Source organism: Diabrotica virgifera, chromosome 6 (assembly GCF_917563875.1).
Source record: "Diabrotica virgifera virgifera chromosome 6, PGI_DIABVI_V3a".
In the NCBI taxonomy this organism is placed as follows: Eukaryota; Metazoa; Arthropoda; class Insecta; order Coleoptera; family Chrysomelidae; genus Diabrotica; species Diabrotica virgifera.
Genome location: NC_065448.1, coordinates 23332467 through 23356637, shown reverse-complemented (window position 1 = coordinate 23356637; position 24171 = coordinate 23332467). Strand labels below are relative to the sequence as shown.

General features: G+C 32.2%; 2 protein-coding genes and 1 non-coding gene across 7 annotated transcripts in view; 1 reads left to right on the top strand and 2 right to left on the bottom strand.

Annotated features, from left to right (window-relative positions):
• Nucleotides 1-21170, bottom strand: part of LOC114331295 (complement factor H) — a 97018-nt gene extending 75848 nt beyond the window's left edge. For 4 of the 5 annotated variants that reach the window (XM_028280830.2, XM_028280876.2, XM_050654828.1 and 1 more), the window contains exon 1: nt 14396-14643. In XM_028280830.2, the coding sequence (XP_028136631.2) occupies nt 14396-14450 (55 nt within the window). In that variant the 5' untranslated portion in view covers nt 14451-14643. Of the gene's footprint in view, nt 1-14395; nt 14644-20881 lie in introns of those variants that run through there. The other variant, XM_050654829.1, reaches the window with a different exon arrangement.
• LOC114331343 (putative leucine-rich repeat-containing protein DDB_G0290503) lies at nt 1126-3168 on the bottom strand. Its single transcript, XM_028280889.2, has one exon. It carries the CDS (start codon nt 3076-3078, stop codon nt 1246-1248), a length of 1833 nt encoding a protein of 610 aa, XP_028136690.2. The 5' UTR covers nt 3079-3168; the 3' UTR covers nt 1126-1245.
• Nucleotides 21171-21610: 440 nt separating the features above from the next.
• Nucleotides 21611-21824, top strand: LOC114331713 (small nucleolar RNA U3). The gene has a single exon (XR_003652698.2). It is a non-coding gene; the product is annotated as a small nucleolar RNA U3 (small nucleolar RNA).
• The last annotated feature ends 2347 nt before the right edge of the window (nt 21825-24171 follow it).

Here is a 24171-nt window from a genome sequence, read left to right as displayed (position 1 = left end):
AAAGTTATGGGTCCAGAAAGATATGGGCAAAATCGATAAAATACCCTGTAACTCGGTCATAAAAATCGGTGAGGCAATAAATGTGGTATATCTAGAACCGCCTCAGTGCCTCTATTCACCATTCAAGTATTTCCGTTTCCAAATGAAACACCCTGTATAAGCACAGAGACGACGAATATAGAAGAAAGCAAATAAAGGACACGGTCACGTATTTGCATTCTTTTCGTCTGGGAAATCTACAAATCTTTAAACTTTTCTTGTAGGTATATCTGGTATATCCTTAGAATTGGGAATTTTAAAATGATATATCCTTCGAATTGGGAAAATATGATGTTCATAATGAGATTAAGCCACGATTGATTATACTTAATGGAAATTACATTTTTAACTGAAAATTACTCCGGTAAGTCGAAGGAATTAGAAAAGGATGCTGCCTATCAACCTAATTTAAATTTATATAGATGAAACCCTAAAGAACTGGAACAAGAAAAGTGGGCAGGTGGGAGTAAAAAATATTAATGACAACTATATCCATAGCCTTTTATTTTCCGATGATCAAATCAAATTAGCAAAAGACAAACACCACATCGTCTACATGATATTATAAAAACTGGAAGAAGCTTGTATTTACATGATTATTGGAAATAGCTCAGAAGACCTGGAGGTAAATAAGGTCTCAATAAAACAAAAATATAATGAATATACATAAACACATTAATAAATAAAATAAACAAAGGAACGGCAATAACCCGACCATTACACTCGATATGGACCGACGATATTACAATGATAATGATGATTTTGGAGAAGAAGCTGCAGATTGATACTGAGACAAAGTGAGAAAATCAAAAATTACTCAGGTGTGGCCTGACGAGAACTCATAAATGGAAACCAAATAGAAGAAGGAAAAGAGAAAGTCCTAGAGTGCAGTGGAACGAACTAATAAAAACAGCAATGGAACAAAGAGACTTCATTGAATATGACAAGAATGGCGATTCATATGTGGTAGTAAACGGGAAACAGAAATGTTGTACACGGCGAGGGATAAGTGAGTAAGTGTATGTGATAAATGCCCAAATGGATCAAACATAAATGTAGATCTTATGTTCTTTACCTAAAAATATAAACAGTTGGTAAGTCATATGAAAAAAATGGTTTATTATTTTAAGATTTTTTATGACTTCTATACGTTAAACGTAAGAAAATATTTGAGTCATAAACATATTCTTCTTATGATGGATGTCGTTAGTTGTTCGTTCTTAAAACTTCTACACTTCGTGAACACTTTCTTTCTGAACCAATCGTTGCACGTACTGGTGAACAAAAATCAGGAACACTCTCACGGGAACAGTCCTTCATTAGTTCTATCACATTATCACTACTTTCGACCTTTTTTTCAGTGTATTTTTTATCACTGTTTTTAGTATGAGTAGAGTTAGAATGTGAAGTTGAGCTTTTATTTAATTTTACGTCTTTATTAACAGATTTTTTGACGAGCAATTTTTTTTTAGATGACCGTCCTGAAGACTTGTTTAGGCTTGCTACAGGTGTCTTAAAATTAAGTTTTTCTTCTGGACCTACAGTACTTTTCACAGTGACAGCACTTTTCTCTAAACGTTGAGTACTAGTAGAATCTTTTTTAGAACCATGCTGGACACCAATAGATTCCTTATTTGCTCTTTTACAAGACCTCTTAAGGTCTTCTATCGTTTCACCTCGACGAAGAATCTCTTGGTTTTGCTTAGCAATTGTCTCGGTCATAACAGATAACTTTTTTTCTAATAGTTTTATGGTTTTTTTCATTTCTGTGTCTTTTCTTGGAATGTTTGATGATAATGTAGTAAGAGGATCATTGTTTGAACCTTTATGTACTTTTAAATCCTCTAATTGTGTTTTGAGTTTGTCACTTTCTTGTTTTAAAGAATTGATTTCATGAACATGGCTCTTTTCCATATATTTTATAAGACATTCTAGTTCATTATTTATTATCTTTAGCTCATTTTTTTCTTGCAGGACGGTATGTAGCCTATCCTTGATGCACTCATACTTATCTTTAATATGCGTTAAGTCTTCTTTTAATTGTTTTTGTATACTCTGGAATTCAGTTTTAATAGCCTGAAAGAGGCTTAATTCTTCTTTGTTATTAGTACGTAATTCCCCATTTGAAATTGCTATTTTTATTAGGTTGATTATGAAAGATTTGTATTCATCAGCTCTATCATATTTTCTTGTAACGTCCAATAACATCTTGGCATCTTTGTGAAGATTATTTATTAAATTTCCGACATAGGACAATTTATTTGCTTCATCTATAGACATATTAATCTCCTTTTGCAAACCAGACACGTCTTCTTCTATAGCGTTGAGGATTCTCAGTTCTTTATAATTTTCTTGTTGCTTTCTCAGCTCCAAACTCTTTTTGTCTAATTCTATCTGTTCTTGCTTAATGGTCATTAAAATATTGAAATTTAATCTTTCTTCTGGTGTTAAACAAAGAACTTGTTCAACAAGACTATTTCTTTCATCTTCTAGCACTACCAAATTGTTACAACTAATCTGAAACGAATGTAGATTTTTTCTTAGCCCAATTGTTGCCTTCAAAAGATCGTTGAACAAATCTATCCAAAAAGAACTTTTCGTTATAATTGGAGTAGTGTGCAAACCATTTTTTTCCGAATTTCTGATTATTTCGATAAGTGTTTCAACAAGTGTTTTTAATAAATATTCTTGAGAATTCAAATTGTTTAGGAGCTTACTATCAACGTTTTTCATATAGTCATACAATGAAGATAAATTACTTTTGATGTTATGTTCTTTTTTAAAATGTTCTAAAGCTAGTGATACAGGCAAACTTTCACTGGTTTCTGAGGTACACGTACGAGAAAGGTCTATAATTTTTGGATAGTCTATTTCTTTTTTTAAATAATATAATATCTGCAACTTCTGGTTTTCTAGTCGATGTTTCAAACTACTGATTATTTGGTTTTTGTTGTCTAAAATAGATAAAAAGGATTCGTTTCTGAAATCTGGATTAGTTGTTAGATCCATGGAAGACGTTCTATCATAATCAACGATCATATTGATGGTAGAGATTTTAGGTTTTAAAAAGGCTGTAATTTAGTAGTGTACACACATCATAAATATGTAATAAAGACGCTGACATTGAAGTTTTTAAAGATCTTGTGCCAAAAGAGACAACGTCACTTAATAGATCGTTTGTTAGCAAATAATTCTTCTTGCAATCATATATTTGGTCTTAGATACCAGGGCTACTCAGAGCAGATCTACTAATCTGAGATTATACTGATTTCTCTAGAGCCGAACCTAAGGTAGGTACATCTGGGCTTAAGCTCATAGTTCTTTAATCTTTGAATATTTCTCTAAAACACATTTAATCCATCTAGACTTAAATATAATCTAAAACCCGCGGGATAGGTATATTTTTTGTAAATGTTTTTTGACATAATACAATCGTTTTGCTTGCTTACAAGTTCAAGTTGATAAAACAAGTCAAAAACTTATAAACTTATAAACAAAAATCATAAATCAGAGATAAGCGAGAGATCTTTCAAAATATTCTTTTATTCAATAGGGAACTTGCACATTTTTTTATTACATAATAATGTTCAGTTTTGTTTAAAAATGAGATTTCCAAAATTTCACGCTTCAAAAACTCATAATAACTTAGAAATACAGATTTAAAATCTTCTGTAATATAAAATAGTTCAAACGACCCGTGACGTCACATAGTTTTATTATATAGTTATGTTTATGGTTATATTTAGGTATATTCTTCTTCTCCTTCTTTAGTTTATTGGCCTCCACCTACTTGGGTATTTGGCCAGCTCATCATCGCGGATAAGGGAAAAATATTTATGTTCTAATGACATTTATCGTATGTCATTGTAATAATATATACCAGTTTTTTTAGATTGGAGTTTGATACAGTTTTTGAAGGAAAGAAAAGAAGGTTTACTATGGAAAATAAAACCATTTTGTAAAAGTACAAGTTTTCTATGAATAGTTCAAAGGATCAAAAGCACTTGTGACGTCACATAACGGTATTTTCTGCTGACGTTTATAATGTCTAATTTAAAATTATATATACCTACAATTTTGTTTACTTTGTTGGTGCAGAATGTAAATATACAGGGAGTTTGGTAAAGAATGGGCCATAACTTAACCTCAGATTCCTGAGCTTAAATAGGTCGATTTAAGCTAACTTACCTTAGTACAAAAGTTGATAATAACCGAAATACAGGCTGTCATAATAAATAAACTGTCAAAATTAAACTTTTATTTTATTTATTCTTGAATATTTCCTGAGAGGCATAGGATAACAACACGAAATTTGCTAAGCGGAGGTTTTCTGGGATGAGAAATCTAAATTCGCCACCAAAAATGATGTATTACCCAGATGGCGCCACATACGTCTTTCAGTGCTCATTTAATGCGTTCAGTTTTTTATCCCCCACTCTACATACTTTTTAAATCAAAATTTTTATTCTCTAAATATTTTTACTTAAAAAAGGTATACTACATTTATCTCGCTAAACTCAACTGTTTTCGAGATAAACGCATTTTAAATCTGCGATACAACATATTTTTGTGCATAATAATATCATTTTAGTTAGACCCGAAAAATAAACTTGAAACAATAATAATTGTACCAGTTCTCATATTTATGTCATTGCATCGCAAATTTCATTTGAAGAAATTTGCGATACATTTTTGTAAATTTTTATGGTTTAAAGTTATTTTTCGGGTGTAACTACAATGATAATACGCAAAAAATTATGTTGCCTCGCAGATTTAAAATGCGTTTATCTCAAAAACAGTTGAGTTTAGCGAGATGAATGCAGGGCCCCCGTAACCGGGCGTGCAACGCGTGCAGCGCACGCTGGCGTAACCCCAAAGGGGCGCCAAACCGAAGGTTTGGTAAATAAGAATTTTTTTTAAATGAGATAATCATTTTTTATATACAATTTTAATTAATTCATGAACATCTAGAGAAATCTCAAAAATAAAATATTGTGTTATTACAGAAAAAATAATTATTCCCGTCCTGAAATGTTGAACTTACTCCGTCAAAAATATCGTTTGTTGTTCCTTCCTAATTTTTTTCTTTGAAGTAGATTGAATTACGCTTGTCATACCATCCAATCGATTTTGTGTTTTAAACTAAAGCGACACTCAAAATAGTCAAATAAACATAAAATCACACTCCTTGACGAGTAGAAACATAAATCATTAATACCCATAAAACGCAACTTAGCAGTTTACTCCTACAAAAACACAACTTACTGGATCAAGCAGTTTTACTCCTATAAAGTGAATCTTTTACTCGAAATAAACAAATAATACTCTATGAATTATGATTATGTAATTGATAATACCTTTTCCCTTCTCGTCTATTAGGCACAAACATTATTTACTGTTACTGGTGAAGGGTGGTTTCCTGCAGGGAAAGGTTTAAAATTTTATTTTATATTGAAGTTAATAATTACGACTATTATTGCAGTATCCGTTGGGTTAATTTTACCCTGATTTTAAACTTTTGATTTCGTGTAAAAAATATTGGGCAATTTTTTTTATTTGTTGTTATTTTAAGTGGTGTGGAAATTAAATTAATAATTGTGAAAATGGTAAGTATCATAACCATTACATAGAATAATAATAATTCATTTTAAATATAATCGGGTTTCCTCTAATAAAATCCACAATTTAAAATTTATTTTGAAAAAAAAAAAGAAAATTAAGACATTGTGCCTGCGTAACTTGGAACCATATGGGAAACTTTTTTATTATTAATTTTACGGAAAACATTTATTCTGCATAAAATGGTTTGCATAGTCTAAAAACTAAAATACAACCAAATATAAAATTGTATCAATCTTATATCAGTATCAAACATATGAATTTCGATCAAGAGTACCTTAATTTTCACAATATCGAAAATTATTATTATGAAAAGTTGTTTGAAATTAATTTAAAACATTTTTTTATATGCAATTACATCCTTTTAATTGAATTTTTTTTTCAAATTACAGACACCCAACGCCCTTTTCATTTATTATGAACAATGTGATAACTCCTGTATTATTAATGATTAATTAATTAATAATAATAAAAGAGTTATCACATTATTTGTAATAAATGAAAAGGGCTAATTATTAATAATAAAAAAATTATCACATTATTTCTAATAAACGAAAAGGGCGTTGTTGAAAAGTACAATTATTGTATGATAAAAAGTTCTTTATAAAAAGCTTTGCATGGTCTAAAATCTAAAATGCAACCATCAAATCCTATAAAATTTTATCAATTTTATAAATATGAGATATGTGTAAAAAATATGAGTTTCGATCAAGAGTAAAGTGCCTTTCTAGCTCACACTATTTTAATTAGAAGGATGCAATTGCATATTATAGAAACATAGTTTTTAATGCTGAACAACTTTTCATAACTTTTCAATATTGTGAAAACTAAACGTACTTTGCTCTTGACCGAAACTCATATTTTTTGACATATCTCGTATAAGATTCCTAAAATTTGATATTTGATGGTTGTATTCTGAGTTCTAGACAATGCAGATCTTTTTATGAAGAATAACTTTTTCTCGTAAAATTAATAATAAAACAGTTTCCCATATGGTTCCTATACAACTATATAAAATTTGTTTGAAAACTTTGAAATGACCAAATATTATTGTTTATTTACTTAAATGTATATATTTAATTTAATATACAGGGTGCTTCATCAATGTAGCAAAAAGATTTAAGGGGAAAGGTGCAAAATGTCGCCTGTCAAAATTTTTAATGTGTTTTAAATGTACATATTCATTTTTTTCGAATCCTGAGAAAACTAATAAGTATTTTTAAAAAATTTAAATGCAGAATGAAAGATAACGTTATTGCCGAGGGCTGACAGTCACTTATAATAAATGAAAAGTTTCTTTTGAAATAAATATTTGCAATTAACCCGGGAACAGTCGACCCTTTTCTGTCGCGTAATCGGTCGCGCGTTAGATTTTATCTAACAAAACGAATTTAAATACGAATTTACAACAAACTTTTAGTTTATAGTATTTTTATTTACTTGTTATGTTAGAAATATTATTTCTAACAATAATTATTATTAAAGCTAATTAATTCTCACCAAAGCCATAAATTCCAAAAAAAGAAGAAGATGAAAAAAAAAAGAAAAAAACCCACGCATTACTACACCCTTCCTCGAAGCACTTACGAGTGGAAAGTTATGCTGTAAAATTTTTCATTGAGTTATCACCAAAAACGAAAAAATGTTAGATTTTTCTAATAGTGCGACTGCTCCCAGGTTAAATATCACACTAAATTTTCTCTTTTATTTTCACCCCTGTAACTTATTAAAATAAACATTTTAGAAGTTTAGTAGTCTTTCATTCTGCGTTTAAATCTTTCAAAATATTTATTAGTTTTATATAGTAGATTTAAAGGGCGCTAAAATATGTCCCGCACGCTGGCGCCAGTCAGCCTTGCGGGGGCCCTGGATGAATGTAGTATACCTTGTTTAAGTAAAAATATTAAAAGAATAAAAATTTTGATTAAAAAAGTATGTAGAGTGGGGGAGAAAAAAAAACTGAACGTATTAAATGAGCACTGAAAGACGCATGTGGCGCCCTCTGGGTAATACATAATTTTTGGTAGCGAATTTAGATTTCTCGTCCTAAAAAATCCCCGCTTACCAAATTTCGTGTTGTTATCCTATGCCTTTCGAGAAATATTCAAGAATAAATAAAATATAAGTTTAATTTTGACACCCTGTATTTCGCTTATTATCAACTTTTGTACTAGGGGAGCGTTCAAGTATTACGTAACGCGATTTTTAAAGATTTTTGAACCCCCCTCCTCCCCCCAACCTGCGTTACGTAATACTTGAACGCTCCCTAGTAGTCTGGGCTGATTATCGCAGAATAGGGCATTTTTGGGAAAAGTTATTTACCAGCAATTTTATTGCTGGAATCGAATCTTATGATTGTATATATTAATAATATAGATATGCAAAGTCCGCAGATAGTGTGCTACTTTTTTTATAAACAAAATGGCGCCCGAAAATCGTGTTTTTTTCAATTTTTGCTCTATAACTCCAAAGATTTTAACTTTAGACCAAAAACACTCAAATAAAAATTCACCGCAATTAAATTCTGCATAGAGACTTGTTTTTTCCGGTTTACTTCGACGAAAACTTTCCCCGAAAAAAGCGGGTTTTTCCAACAAAATCTTTAATTTTCAACTAAACTTTTAGATAAGTAGTTGTTAATCAATAATTGAATAACTTAGTAACGTAAAAGCCCTTTCCGTATATATTATAATTCCAGAAGTCTATGGAAATTGAATCAACAGTTTAGCAACAATTAAAATGTTAATTAAAAATTTACAGTCGCTATAATAACGACAATAATTATGATGCATAAGAATAACTATGATTTTTTCATAAAAAGACACTATACCTATCTAATGTACTTTACAGAATTGAAATTGGACTATTTAGGCGGCCTCAGGAATATTGTAAAATTATAAACAATTTTTTGCCTTATAAACAAATTGAATATCTCGGGAAATGTTAAACTAAATTAAATTGTGAAAACGGTATTCGAAAGACAGCGGCGGGACGCTTCTTTTAAAAGAAAAAACGTTTAATTATAACGAGTAGTTCCTGAGATACAACCGGTCAAACTTGACCGAAATTTACGGTAAAGATATAAACAATAGGATCATAGTTTTCAAACCATCACCTTTTTATTTTTGTCCACAATTCTCCACACCAATTTTCATATCTTTAAAGTCCTCATAACATATATTGTTATAATAAAAACTATCGATAATACGTGTGAAAATTGCCAAAAATAGCAAAATTCCAATCAAAAATTAGGTTGGAGAAAATGTAACCCTCAAAGTTCAAAATCTTCAAAATCAGTATACGTTAAAAAAATGCATTTTCTCGGCTTCCCATGAAGCAATTTCCTTCATTCTTTTTTTGTTCCCAAGTAACTCGAGTAGAGCCATCGAACTAACGCATTATTAAATGTCACACTTGCTTTTCTTTTGCTATAATAAATTAATTTATTTATTATAACACAATATTTTAATTTGTTTAAATAAAAATTGTTTAAATAATTATACAGCTTTCAAATGAGAATATTTATGTTTTTAACTTTAAAAGGTACACTTGTAGTAAGTTTATCTAAAAAAAAAGCCTACAACTGGAAAAAATATGTAATTTTCTGTCCTTATAAATAAATTAATCTATTATAACAAAACAAAAGCAAGTTTGACATTTAATAATGCGTTAGTTCGATGGCTCTACTCGAGTTATCAGGAAACAAAAAAAGAATGAAGGAAATTGCTCCATGGGAAGCCGAGAAAATGTATTTTGTTAACGTATACCGATTTTGAACTTTGAGGGTTACATTTTCTTCAACCTAATTTTTGATTGGAATTTTGCTATTTTTGGCAATTTTCACACGTATTATCGAGAGTTTTTATTATAATAATATGTTATGAGGATTTTAAAAATATGAGAATTGGTGTGGAGAAAGAGGACAAAAATAAAAAGGTGATGGTTTGAAAATTATGATCCTATTGTTTATATCTTTGCCGTAAATTCCGGTCAACTTTGACCGGTTGTATCTCAGGAACCACTCGTCATAATTAAACGTTTTTCCTTCAAAAAAAGCGTCCTGCCGCTGTCTTCGGAATACCGTTTTCATAATTTAATTTAGTTTAATATTTCCCGAGATATTTTATTTGTTTATAAACCAAAAAATTGTTTATAATTTTAAAATATTCCTGAGGCCGCTTAAATAGTCCAATGTCAATTCTGTAAAGTACATTAGATAGGTATAGTATCTTTTTATGAAAAAATCATAGTTATTCTTAAGCATCATAATTATTGTCGTTATTATAGCGACTGTAAATTTTTAATTAACATTTTAATTGTTGCTAAACTGTTGATTCAATTTCCATAGACTTCTGGAATTGTAATATATACGAAAAGGGCTTTTACGTTACCAAGTTATTTAATTATTGATTAACAACTACTTATCTAAAAGTTTAGTTGAAAATTAAAGATTTTGTGGCTTTTTCCGAGGAAAGTTTTCGTCGAAGTAAATCGGAAAAAAACACGTCTCTATGTAGAATTTAATTGCGGTGAATTTTTATTTGGGTGTTTTTGATCAAAATTAAAATCTTTGGAGTTATAGAGCAAAAATTGAAAAAAAACACGATTTTCAGGCGCCATTTTGTTTATAAAAAAAGTAGCACACTATCTGCGGACTTTGTATATCTATATTATTAATACATACAATAATAAGATTCGATTCCAGCAATAAAATTGCTGGTAAATAACTTTTCCTTGTATTTTGCTAATTAGCCCAGAGTATAGGGCAAGTTAGCTTAAAGCGACCTATTTTAACCACATGAATCTAAGGTTAAACTATTGCGCCCATTCTTTACCAAACACCCTGTATAATCATATGACGTCACGACGCGTTTTAGGCTAGCTGTTTTAATTTGAATTTAGAATCGTCTTTAAACCGAACACAAAATCAACTTTTTTATCTTTGATACATGCTTTAAATTTTATGCAAGTTCCCTATTAAGTTCAATTTTAAAATTCTAGTCCACTTTCCCCTTATTTTTTTCTCGCCAAAAAATGACGTCCTTTAACCAGCTTCATTTCTTCCTTAATATGATCATAGGGAGTTCGACCTCTAGAATGTTTAACAGAACTCTGTGGAAAGTACAGAGATGAAAGGTAAAGGATTCTACCAACTCGTAGTAAAAAGAAGAAGAAATAAAAGCCAAAATTACAAAAAAGTGAATATAAAAGAAAAATATAAGAGACAGTTAATAAAGTTCAAAGATATGTCAAATAAAGCAAAAATTAGACCAAAGGGTACAAATGTGACAATGGGTATTAGAAATCAACTATTTTTAATGCGAAATAAGCCACAATTTTACCAAAAAAATGATTTTATTAACGTTTCGAAGCCCAAATCTTGTATTTTGACAACGAAACCCGATTTGGGCTTTGAAACGTTAATAAAATCATTTTTTTGGTAAAATTGTGGCTTATTTCCCATTAAAAATAGTTGATTATAAAAATGCCACAAGGTAATAGCTTCAGAACAACATTAAGAAACGGGTATTAGAAAAGCTGAAATGGAAACTCTTGGAAAGACAGAAACCAAGAATTTTAATATCAATTTACAGAGGAACTAATACAGAAATGTTGTGAAAATAGAACTGAAGAAAAAATAAAAAAGTAGGTAAAAAAATAACAAAGTTATTATAAAACACGGAGAATAGCTTGGTTAGGGTATGTAAAAAAAAATGGAAAGAGAAATAGTAACAAAATTAATGCTGAAGACAAAATCAGTGCAGAAAAGATGACAAGCTGGGCCACGACAAAAACGATATTGAAAGTAAAGAAGACTTATCTCCATTTTCTAGTTTCTCATCCACACATTTTTCGTAAATCTTCCTTACAGTCACCCAATCACTATTTTCGTGATTGTCCTTATTACTTCTTCACTTCTCTTTTCAATAAGACTCATCTTTTATCTGCCATTCTTGCCTATCTATCTATCTATCTATCTATCTATCTATCTATCTATCTATCTATCTATCTATCTATCTATCTATCTATAGCCCAAAATCTATTCACGTCACAGCATAATAAACGAAACCAGCAAGGACACTCCCTGATGCCGCCTTTGAAGTTGAAAAGTACAGGGTCGCCATTTTTCGCGTAGTACATCTCAGTGGTGATGTGATGTGTTGGTTCATCAGTGTTGCCGATGTCACCAACTTTATTACCCGTAAGAGATTCTTTTTGAATAATTTCTGGAATTTATGCAAAAGATTAACAATACAATCGCCATTCATCGTCAATATTTTGTGTTATGTCCCAATTATTGACATAATTCCCACAGGCATACGTATAAAATTATGTTAAAAAATATGAATGTCATAAAAGTTGAGTAAATCTGATAATTATGTACAAATCGGCAACACTGTCGATTTTCTACATTGTCTGGTACTACGCACAAAATGGCCAACGATCTGCGCAGTAATAGTGCGCGAACTTTTCCCGCCTACTAGTGTGTCATTGCTGTTGCGTTTTCTATGCTGTGTTCACGTACTGAATATAATCCTCTCCCACTTGTATCCATTTATCTCTGTCTTCTGTTTGCCTTTTCCACATTTGACCTGCGCTTTGCTCAATGTAATCTTTCCATCTCATTCGCGGTCGACCTCTTGACATTTTTGCGGTATATGGTCTCCAGCGGCCAATTTCTTTATTGCATCCATCCTGATATCTTTCGTTGTGCCCAGCCCATTTCCATTTTAATTTTAAAGCATGTTCGACAGCTTCTGTTGTTCCGGTTTTGCCTATTATCCACTCATTCCTCTTTTTACCTCTCAGTGATATTCCCAACATTTGTCTTTCCATAGCTCTTTGAGTTTTCTTTATTCTATCTAAGTTGCTCTTGGTATATGTCCACGTCTGGGCCCCATATGTCAGAACATGTAGGACGCATGCATTAAATACCTTCGTTCTTAATTTTAAAGGTCCATTCTTGCCTACTGACCCGTAAAGAAGACTTAAAAAATTATAAAGCTGGAAGATTGGAATAAAGATGCATATAACAGAAGAAAATGCAAAGAAATAATAAAGAAATGTAGGGAAGGTTCTGTCGCCAGTGAGGGTACAGCGGCCTCCTTAATTCAGATGGACTTACCCAAGTTTTTTTATGTATTTTGACCCGTAGAACACGAATTTTTTGGGTAACAGTCGATCCGGATGTCGATAAGATTGTTATAAACAAAGAACTTGAGGAATCACATAACAGGGATTTTTTGCAAAACAAAACATTTTTTTTTGTATTTTTTTGGGTTTCTAAGCAAAAAATGTTTTTACAAGTTTTTTCGTAGGATGCATTGTTTTCGACATAAACGCTGTTGAACTTTCAAAAAATCGAAAAATTGCAATTTTTGAACCCGAATTACTTTTTAATGAAAAATAAAATAGCAATTCTGCTTACCGCATTTGAAAGTTCAAGTCAAATTATATCGGTTTTGATTACTTTCATTGCTAAAAATTAATTTTTTTTATTGTAAACGAAGCTATAAACACAACGGATTGAATGTTTTTAATGCATTTCTCATTTGAAATCGAACGAGTAGGCGCGCATACAGACAATTTCTACGTAGATTACTTACATTAAAACGCATGCATTGGGCACGGGAAACACTATGTGTTTATGGCTTTGTTTAACAAATAAGTAAAACTTAATTTTTAGCAATGCAAATAATCAAAACCGATAAAATTTGACTTTCAAATGCAGTAATCAGAATTGCTATTTTATTTTTTAATCAACAGTTATTCGGGTTCAAAAATTGCACTTTTTCGATTTTTTGAAAGTTCAACCGCGTTTATCTCGAAAACTATGCATCCTACGAAATAACTTGTAAGACCATTTTTTGCTGAGAATCACCCAAGAAATACAAAAAAATGTTTTGTTTTGCGAAAAATCGCTGTTATGTAATTCCTCAAATTCTTTGTTTATAACAATCTTATCGACATCCGGATCAACTGTTATCCAAAAAATTCGTGTTCTACTGGTCAAAATACATAAAAAAAACTTGGGTAAGTCCATCTGAATTAAGGAGGCCGTTGTACCCCCCCTGGCGACAGGACTATATTTAGAATAAATAAATCAATGGGTAGTAAAATAATAACAAAATGGGTGCTATAGTGGACGAATTCAGAGCAGAAGAGAAGACAAGAGAGACCACGACGAAGGCGGTATATTAAAATCAAAGAAGACATCTCCATTCTCCAGTCTTATCTACATGTTTCGTAAATTTTTCTTACACGCTTCCAGTCACTTTTCTCTGTGTTATTCCCATCACTTCTTGACTTCACCTTTCATTAAGAAACTCGTTGACCCATTTTTCATCTGCCATTCTCACTTAATGGCCCGTAAAACTCTCACTTAATGACTTCAAAAATTATAAAGGTAGAAGATTGGAATAAAGATGTACATAATAGAACGGAAAGAAATAATAATGAAAAGTAGGGAACAACAGAACATGTTATAAAAATAGGACAAAATAATTGTAATTTGTAGTTTTGAGAATTATGTAGTTACTATTAATTGTATGATTTAAGATTGTAACTTTTAAGCCCTGGTCCCTCAAAGACTGCCAAATCTAGATAAATAAATAAATAATATTTATTAATAAATTAAAAGATTTTTCCTATTTACATTGAAACAAAAAATATGTTTAAAGTAATTACTGCCTTTTTATAAATATTTGTACTTTTAATGCAGATAGTTTGTTATTACCTTCAAAAACCGTCAAGAGAACGATGACCAAAAGGCACCAAGAGCACTTCTTCATTTTTTCATAACCTTTTACTCGTATATCACAACAATAAACTACTTCTTTTATTACATTACTCGAAGTCTTTTCGTTTAAGGACTTAAATATCACTGACTGATTCTGGCGACAAATCTACTTTCTGGTAAAAATTCATAACCGATTCCAAAGCCCGTTCTCGAGAATATTATGACGGCCTAGATGTCAGATTCACTCGCAGCATCAGACTGAAAAACTAATTTCATGTTCTTGGATGAGAGCGGTCCAGGCCTTCGCGACGGCGGCGTCGCGTTGCATCACCCAGGAGCGTCGGGAAAGGGAGAGTTCTTGCTTTTTGTTTTTTAATATGTAATATTTTTGTATCAGTGAAGCCAGGTGGCCCAACTCAGGTTGTTTCTTAACAGATGAAGCCAGACTGTATTAATCCGGTAGCGAGGACAACGAATATAGACATGGCGTGGCAGTAATAGTTAATAAAATATCTAATAGAGTAGTGAAAGGAGAAGACTTACTGGCAGAATGGACTAAAACATAATATATGATATCAATATATAAAAAAGGAAATAGAAAACAGCGAAAACTAACGAGGAATCAGCATTATATCGGCTATAGGCAGACTGTATTAAAAGACCATAAAGGAAAAATTAGAAATACAAATAAAGGAGAAAATAGAAGAAGATCAGGCAGGTTTCACAGCGGGGAAAGCATGATTATATCACATTTACACGGTCTAACAACTAATAAAAAAATAATGGCCAAAAATAGATCCACCCATCTGGCTTTTGTAGATCATAAGAAGGCATATGACTCAATACCTAGAACCAAGCTATAAGAAGCAATGGAAGACATCAGAAGTTATACGAATATTAATAGAAGCAGTAAAATTACTCTACAAGTATATCAAAGTAGCTATCAAAACGGACGATAGAATATGCAGTCCATTTAAGACGACAAAGGGACTATTACACGGCTACCCTACCCAGTTCAAAATATTCCTAGAATTCCTATTACAAGAAGAAAGAACGATGCATGCATATAAACTGATGCAGTAAAGAAGAACCCGAGAAAAACAACAAAAATATAAAGACCTTAGAAGAGAAGTGCATTCATAGAAGAAAAAAGCAAATTTATGAAAATATAATACTGGAAGAACTTGAGACATTAAAACAGGAAAATCAAACAAGAAAGTTCTATAACTCTGAATAATGCAAGAAAGGAATTCAAGCCAAGGCTAAGACTATGTAAGGATAAAAAGGGGCACATACTCAATACAAAAGAAGAAATATTGAAAAGGTGGTGGAACACTATAAAGAACTACTTATTGTCGAAGTAGAAGATCCAAATCAACCACCCCCAGGAGCAAGCAACAATACATCATTAGAGCCTCCATAAATTTAATAAGTACGGGATGCAATAAACCACCTAAAAAATGATAAATCTCCAGGAAGTGATAGTCATAGGCGCCCATACACACGGGCAGGGGGGGGGCCGTGCCCCCCCTAGCTTTTCGGGAAAGAAAAAAATTAAATTTATATTACATAAACGTATTTTTGTCAAAACAATATTGGATAATTTTGAGAGATAAATTGGAAACAACATATTTATTAATAAAAAAAATTCACATATTGGGTAGTTATTAATAGTTTAACAGAAAATCTTTGTGTCTGCGACAGTGGTCTGTATGGAATGTGCATAATATACATTTCCCACAATCACGGTATGCTACTAACGAAAACATTGAAAGAGATTAGAGGCGTGGGAAACATATACACTGTAATTGACACCCAAAATTACAAATTAAATGAATCATTTATAATACTGCAAAAAAACCATATCAGCAAGAAATCCGATCTCTGATCGATAATCACTAATGAGCCATTTGTCTTTAACAACTGGTATAAAATAGTAATTATATTTTATATTTTGAAAAAATTCATACTGAAAAATAATTTTTAAAATTTATTGAGCATAGTCAAATTTTAGTTTGAAAAAGTATTTTTTTAGTACATAAGTAGATTAATTTTAAAGTGTTCATTATGATGAACAGAACAATTTTATTTAAATTAAAAACAGGCGATCTTTCATGATGAATGAGTGTTATATACAGGGTGTCCCAAAAGTAGCGGAAAGGCCGAATAATTCGCGAAATGAACATCGGATCGAAAAACTGAAAAATACATGTTCAATAATTTTCAAAAATCTATGCGATGACACTAAACAAGTCCACCACTTCAACCCCTGGGTGTGAAGCGGGGGGTAAATTTTAAAATCTTAAATGGAACCCCTAATTTTTGTTGCAGATTTGGATTTTCCTTGTAAAAATAAGCAAATTTTATTCGAGCCATTTTGCGAATTGTGGATAGATAAGCGCTATAATCGGAAAAAACGGTATATCGTGATACCACAGCAAAATTATAGAAACGGTCTAATATCTCGAGAAATATACTTCCAAATAAAAACTAAAAAACACGTGTTTAATATTTTTCAAAAATCTATAGAATGACACCAAACAGGATTTTTCATTCCACACTCCGGAGGTGGGGTGAAAGTTAACTTTAAAATCTTAAATAGGAACCCCGTTTTTTCTTGCAGATTGAGTTTCCTCCTAAAAAAATAAGTAACATTTATTCGAACTTTTTTAGAATTGTTGACTTGACGGATGGCGCTATATTCGTAAAATGCGATTTATTTGCGCGATCTATCAACAATTCTAAAAATGTTTGGAATATGTGTGCCTTATTTTTCATAAAGATTCTATATCTGCAAAAATAAAGGGGGCTCCTTTTTAAGATTTTAAAGTAAAAACTTGGTTCGACACATACTCATGGTTATAGTCTGCTCGCCAAAGTTGAAGGGAAGGCTTTGCAAGCATTGTATTCTTTTCAAATGGGTTTTAAAGAGAGGCCCAACTTTTGTGGTACCCATGACATTTCCATTTAAAAACTTGGTCTAGTGTTTAAATGTATGAATAATTCCTCACAACAGGGTTCAAACTAGGTTTTTTAGGTGGTTTAAACTACAGTAGACTCCCTCTATAACGAGAACTGAAATGGTGAATTAATTATCTCGTTATAAGCGGATCTCGTTATATCAAACAATAATAATAATGAAATTTTTTGATGCCTCTTACGTAGTTTATTATGTGTCGATGGTCAACCTGAACAGTGAACAATGAGACTTCGCCGCCATAGATTGTAAATTTCCTATAGTATTCAGTATCGGTCGATAAACAGGCAGATGTTTATTACAGGTGGCCGAGTTTATTATAGCACTGGCCTCGATAATAAGACAGACGTTGGGCATTTCTATGTACAGGTAGTTGGGGCATTTATTTATTTATGACCATTACAACGCTAAAAACAGGTAAAGACAAGTATTCTTCGATTTAAATTTTCCTCGTTATAACCAAATATGCCTCGTTATAGAGCGTTATAGTTCAATAGGGATTTCATGGGACACCTAATGTACCTCGTTATAAGCGAAACCTCGTTATATCCGTGTTCGTTATAGAGAGAGTCTACTGTATATATTGTCATCCGAAATATACAAAATGTAATGTGCAACATCTTCACGTTTGGCCCCCCCCTAAAAATTTTTATATGGGCGCCCTTGGTGATAGTATATACCCGCGGAACTTATTAAATATGGAGGTGCTACTCTGGCTAATCAAATATATAAAATAATACTGAGAGCCTGGAATGATGAACAAATCCCGGAAGAGTGGTGTATTGGAATCGTTTGCCCGCTACACAAAAAGGGTGATCAATTGGAATGTAGAAACTACAATGGAATAACCCTCCTTAATACAGCTTAAAAAATATTTTTGAGTATCTTATATGGTCGCCTAAGTGCACATTCAGAGGAGCTTCTTGGAGAATATCAAAGTGGTTTTAGGCCTGGTCGATCAACAACAGACCAGATCTTTGTGCTAAGGCAAATACTGGAAAAAAACAATCAATTCAATATCGACACATACCATATTTTCGTAGATTTTAAATCGGCCTATGATAGTGTCCTAAGAAATAAATTTTATGAAGCCATGGATGAATTCCACATCCCTGATAAACTGATAAGATTGGTTAAGGCTACAATGCGTAAAGTTGTTTGCAAAGTCGAAATACAGGGCGAACAATCACAGGCGTTTGAAGCGTATATTGGGCTGCGACAGGGAGATGCGCTGGCGTGTCTCTTCTTCAACATAGCTCAAAAAAGGCGGTCAGAGATACCCGAATAGACAACAGAGGAAATATTTTTAATAAATCATCCCAAACTTTGGCATATGCAGATGACGTGGACCTAGTTGCCCGCACAACACGCAAGCTAGAAGAAATGTATACCACCTTCTCAAATGCCTCAAAAAATATGGGCCTGCAAGTAAACGAGGACAAAACTAAGATGATGGCATCAACACCCAACAATAGAGCTAAAAAAATCAGTCACCAATTCACGGTTGATAACTCTATCTTTGAAGTGGTGGACAAATTCACATACTTAGGCTCCCTGATCATTAAGGAGAACGTCATGACGGAAGAAATCAAGCGAAGGATAATCCTAGCAAACAAATGCTATTTTGGACTGAGTAGACATATGAGAAGCAGAAACTTAAGCCAAAAAACAAAAATAACCATATACAAAACCGTTATACAATCAGTGTTGACATATAGATCGAAGGCATGGACCATCTCCAAGGCAGATGAAAACCTTCTGCTTATATTTGAACGAAGGATCCTGAGAGGAATATTTGGTGGCATCTGTGAAAATAGCGTTTGGATGAGGTACAACTACGAGGTATACCACAGATATAAACAAAAATTTGGTGGTAAAGACGTAGTATACCTTATAAAAATAGGAAGACTAAGATGGACAGGACATCTAGCAAGATCACAGCAGAAAACCCCTCTTAGAAGAATCCTTATGTCACAACCTGTGGGAAGTAGAAATAGGGGTAGGCCAAAACTCAGATGGAAGGATGGTGTAGATTGTAGATGAAGATGGGAGAAAAATAGGCTCAGCAAACTGGCAACGGTTGGCAATGGATAGTACCTACTGACAGGCGTAATAGACTTCGGAAAGTCGAGGCTCTTTCATAGGGCTGTAGCACCATTGATGATGATGATGATTGATGATGATTAGGGAGCGGATTTATATGCGATCAATTTTGATGAAATATGCGCATATATATGCAGTAAAAAATTACGAAATATGCGCAAGATATGCACAAAAATTCAAAAAATGCGCATTTTGAGAAACCACAAATTTTCTGTTCTATTCTATTCTAGGTGGTACTTTTAAAGGGCGGCAATCTTATTTATTACCTTTCAAATTAAATCACTCTTTTATATATGGAATTTATTCACATTTTTTACAAAAACTGATACCAATAGTTACCTATTTACAATAAAACAATATCACTATTATATCTTCGATTATAATTCACTACAATGTGTTTTTCCAAATTTTTTACGAGGAAACATTTTCTTTGATCAGATAAAATATTTTTATAACTTGAACAAATCCTTTAAACATCAACATAAGTAATTGGGGCGTATTTAAAATAACTTGTTAAAGCCGAAAATTCTGCACCAAAATCAATTTTAAAATTGCCATTAAAAATTTCGCATAGTATGTCCTCCAAAGTTTTAAAGACGGGATCTGATCTAAAGCATGAATATTCCAATTTCCGTTGGAAAATCGTAAAACTATGGTTAAAGGTGTAAATTCTCTTAACAATAGGGGATTTAAGAATCACCAGAATTATAGGTACGTACTAAATTGGGATACAAATTGTACTCAATATAATAAAAGTAAATAAAATTCGGATTTCCCGGTAAACCATCATTCATCATTTTAACATCCTACAATCATTTTATAACGGCGTACTATAAGCACTATAAGTACTTTGTGTAAAGATCGGATATTTTCTAAGAAAAAATGAGAAGGCAGTGAATGAGTCGTCTCCCTTCAGGTAGTTCTCGAATTAATAGAACAGCCTGTGCGGGGAAATATTATTTTGTGTCGAATTAAAAAATAAAAATTTTTTTTTGGACTTAAATATTTTTAATAGGCCCAAAATATGCATGTTTTTTTAAAAATATGCAAAATTTAGTAAAGTTCTCAAATATGCGAAATATGCATGCAATATGCATTTAGCATAAAATCCGCTCCCTAATGATGATGATGATGATGATCATTTTCAGCTTCTTAAGTTTGTTTAATGTTTATTAGATGCTTGTTCAAAATGTTTTTTTATTTGTTATATAAACATCGAACCGTTCATATTAGTAAAAGGTGCCTTTAATACACTGCCACTATTTTGCCAAAATATATAAACGTTAGAAATTTTAGGCTGTTAGCATTAATTAACTCACACAGGAAATAATAATTAAGATATCTGACACGACTTTTAATAGTCACATGCAATATTAGAAATAAAAATAGGTGTAGATATCTACTGCACACGGTAACTGTTGGAATTTAAAATCCAGATGTGTATCGTTCATTTTATTCCTAGATATTTAAATACTGGTGATTTTGCCCGTCGCCATGCGATGGGGGAAACAAGATACAATCAATTGCCCTTAGTTCCCTCTAATTTATTTTTATTATATTGATTTCAAAAACGAAAGACAATAACTAACGACGCGACGTGTTACTTGGGAGTGCCGACAAATGTGACTATTTCTTATAGATCAATCAATTACAAGATATAAAATACTAAAAGATACAAAGTTAAAGATTTAAAACAAAAACAAAAAATTCTCACTGACAGGGATTAGAACTCTGGCTACGGGCAAGATTTCTAGATATAACCTATGAAAGTATTCTATTTTAGTTCAAAATTAATCAACAAAAATAGAATCGTTTATATTCGTCAACGTAATTCAAAGTCAAAGTCAAAATAAAAACATTCGAAAACTAACGAGGTCAAGGCACGCCATAATCGTATCAATTATTATTATCTCTGAATGGGTATTAATACCCAACTTAACTCTTGATACATTCTTTACATTTTAAAGTAGCTTTGCGTAGAATTTTTGAAACGTTCAAAAATTCTACTTAAAAAGTTAACTGTAAAAATTAAAAAGTTAATTATACTTTTAATTGTAGATGTCGCTAGTAGCCTACCATTATAGAATATTTTAAAGTTTGCGGTGAGTATCGAGGTATAGAAATTTGAAATCAAGATCATACTTCACAGGATCATTTCTGTAGTATATCTTCACATACTCTCTACTCACCTGTAGAGTTATCGCAACCATGATGACGAGACATAGTTTCGTACTCTGAGCGTGAGGCAGACATGATGTGAGTTTTACAACACACGTCATTGTCAACGATGATCGTTCACTTATCAATTATGTTGATAAGCAATTGGTATGAAACAGTCTGAGTGGTTGCAATTTTCAGTAAATTAAAACATAATCAACATGTAAATGTAATTAATAATTATTAAAATTTTATAAACAAGGGATAAACAAGGGATCATTGATCATTTCATAAAACATGTTTATGGAATTTCACAACCTTGTTTGCCACTTGGATCTACAGACCGAGCGCGTCTCGTAAATTGCACGGTTTCGCGCAATCGTACTTGAGACACTGTGTCTGTGTGTCGGTCAGGTGAGGTGTTTGAAAATTTGAGTAACTTGATTCTGTGGTGTGAATTTCTAAAACTTTTAGTGTAGTCTTTGACCGTTGTTGTGAGAAATTATTTATTTAGTGTTGTGTTTATAATTTAAACTTTTGTTTTATTTTCGAAGTGTTCTTTTTGTTGTAAGTAGAAAATGAATCAACTCGTTAACAAAAACTCTCCATCATGCATGCTCCATGAGAAAAGAAAATATAAAACTAATTTCATCCTTATCGTGTCTCAGATGGCGTAGCTACTTTTGCTATAACTACTCAACGCTTTGCTACTCTACCTACCTACATACAATTTGTATTATTTTATCAAAAAACAAGCATTTACATACTCTGCAAATTGTATATTTTGCTTTGCATTTTCATATGAAAAAACCGCGGTATTTATCTTGAACTTTTTTGAACAAGGTGCAATACTTAGGTAATATTATTATTAATAAAACAAAGTATATTAAAATACAATGTTAAAATCTTTAATATATTATATTATAGTACCTATACATATTATGAACTCCACTCCACCAGAGCACGACCACACAACTCAAAACACAAGTACTAAGTACGCAAATACGGTTGCGTGAAGCGTGGCTCGAAGCCGTGCAATTTACGAGACTCGCTCGGTCTGTAGATCCTTGTAGGGTTGCCATATTACACGAATTATCGTGTAATTACACGATCTGTTCCTATTTTACACGATTACACGAATCAAGTACGAAATCTTACGATTTTTACCAATAAAATTTTTCAGTAATATTTTTAATACATTTTTATTAAAATTCACTTAATACTTCCCTGTATTGTTTAAAAATTACTTTGCAAAGAAAGAGAAATCCTCGGATATTTGTAATCTATACTTTCATACCTAATCATAACATACCATAATGATAACATAAACATCATTGGAAGAGTCTCAAGTTAAGTACTCATTTACACTAAAGAAAAATATAGGGGAATCCCCTGAAAATATTAGGAAGGTATAAATATTAGCCAGTCACCAACCGTTCCTGAATGGTTACGCGCATGCGCGATAGCGAATAATTATGCGCAGTAACACAGTTTTCGTTACTGCGCAGACTTTTAACCATTCAAGGACGGTTTATTAAGCATTTTCCGACTTTACACGATTTTACACGATTTTCAGTAGTCGAGTTTCACGATTTTTGCTTCACTTCATCTGGCAACCCTGATCACAACTCGGACAATAACACCCCGCTCAGCTGAATAGGTACTAATGATTTTCTTCTTAGATTGTTTGTCAGACTCTAGTCAAAAAATTTTGTTAAAAACTTGCCAGTATTCTTTACATTCTCTACATTCTTACGTGCTCATGGTTCGGTTTTATTTTATAAAATCTTACGAGTCATCATCATTCTCTTTGCCTTATCCCTATGCGGGGCTTCCCTAATTGCATTTTTCCACACAATTCTATCTTGGGTCATATCAATGTCAATCCCCTTTACCAACATGTCCTGCTTTATCGTCTCCCCCAGGTCTTCTTTGGTCTTCCTCTCCTACTCCTTCCAGGAATCTGCACTTCAGCTATTCTTCGTATTGGGTGATTAACGTCTCGACGTTGAACATAACCAAACCATCTTAACCATGCTCTCTCATTTTGGCATCAATTGGTGCCACACTTAGACTTCCCCTAATATACTCATTTCTAATTTTATCCTTCTTTGTCACTCCACTCATCCATCTAAGCATTCTCATTTCCGCCACATGCATTCGTTGTTCCTCTTTCTTCTTCACTGCCCAACATTCAGTTTCGTACATCATAGCCGGTCTTATGGCTGTTTTATAGAATTTTCCTTTCAGCTTCATTGGAATTTTTCTGTCACACAACACACCACTCGCTTCTTTCCACTTCATCCATCCAGCCCTAATTCTACTGCATGCATCTACATCTATTTTTCCATTACTCTGTAATACCGATCCCAGGTACTTAAAACTATTGCTTTTTACAATAAGTTCACCATCCAAAGATACCATTTTATTTGTAGTAACTCCAATTTTATATGAACATTCCAAATACTCCGTTTTTGTCCTACTAAGTTTTAAACCTTTTTCCTCCAGAGCTTGCCTCCACTGTTCCAGCTTTTGT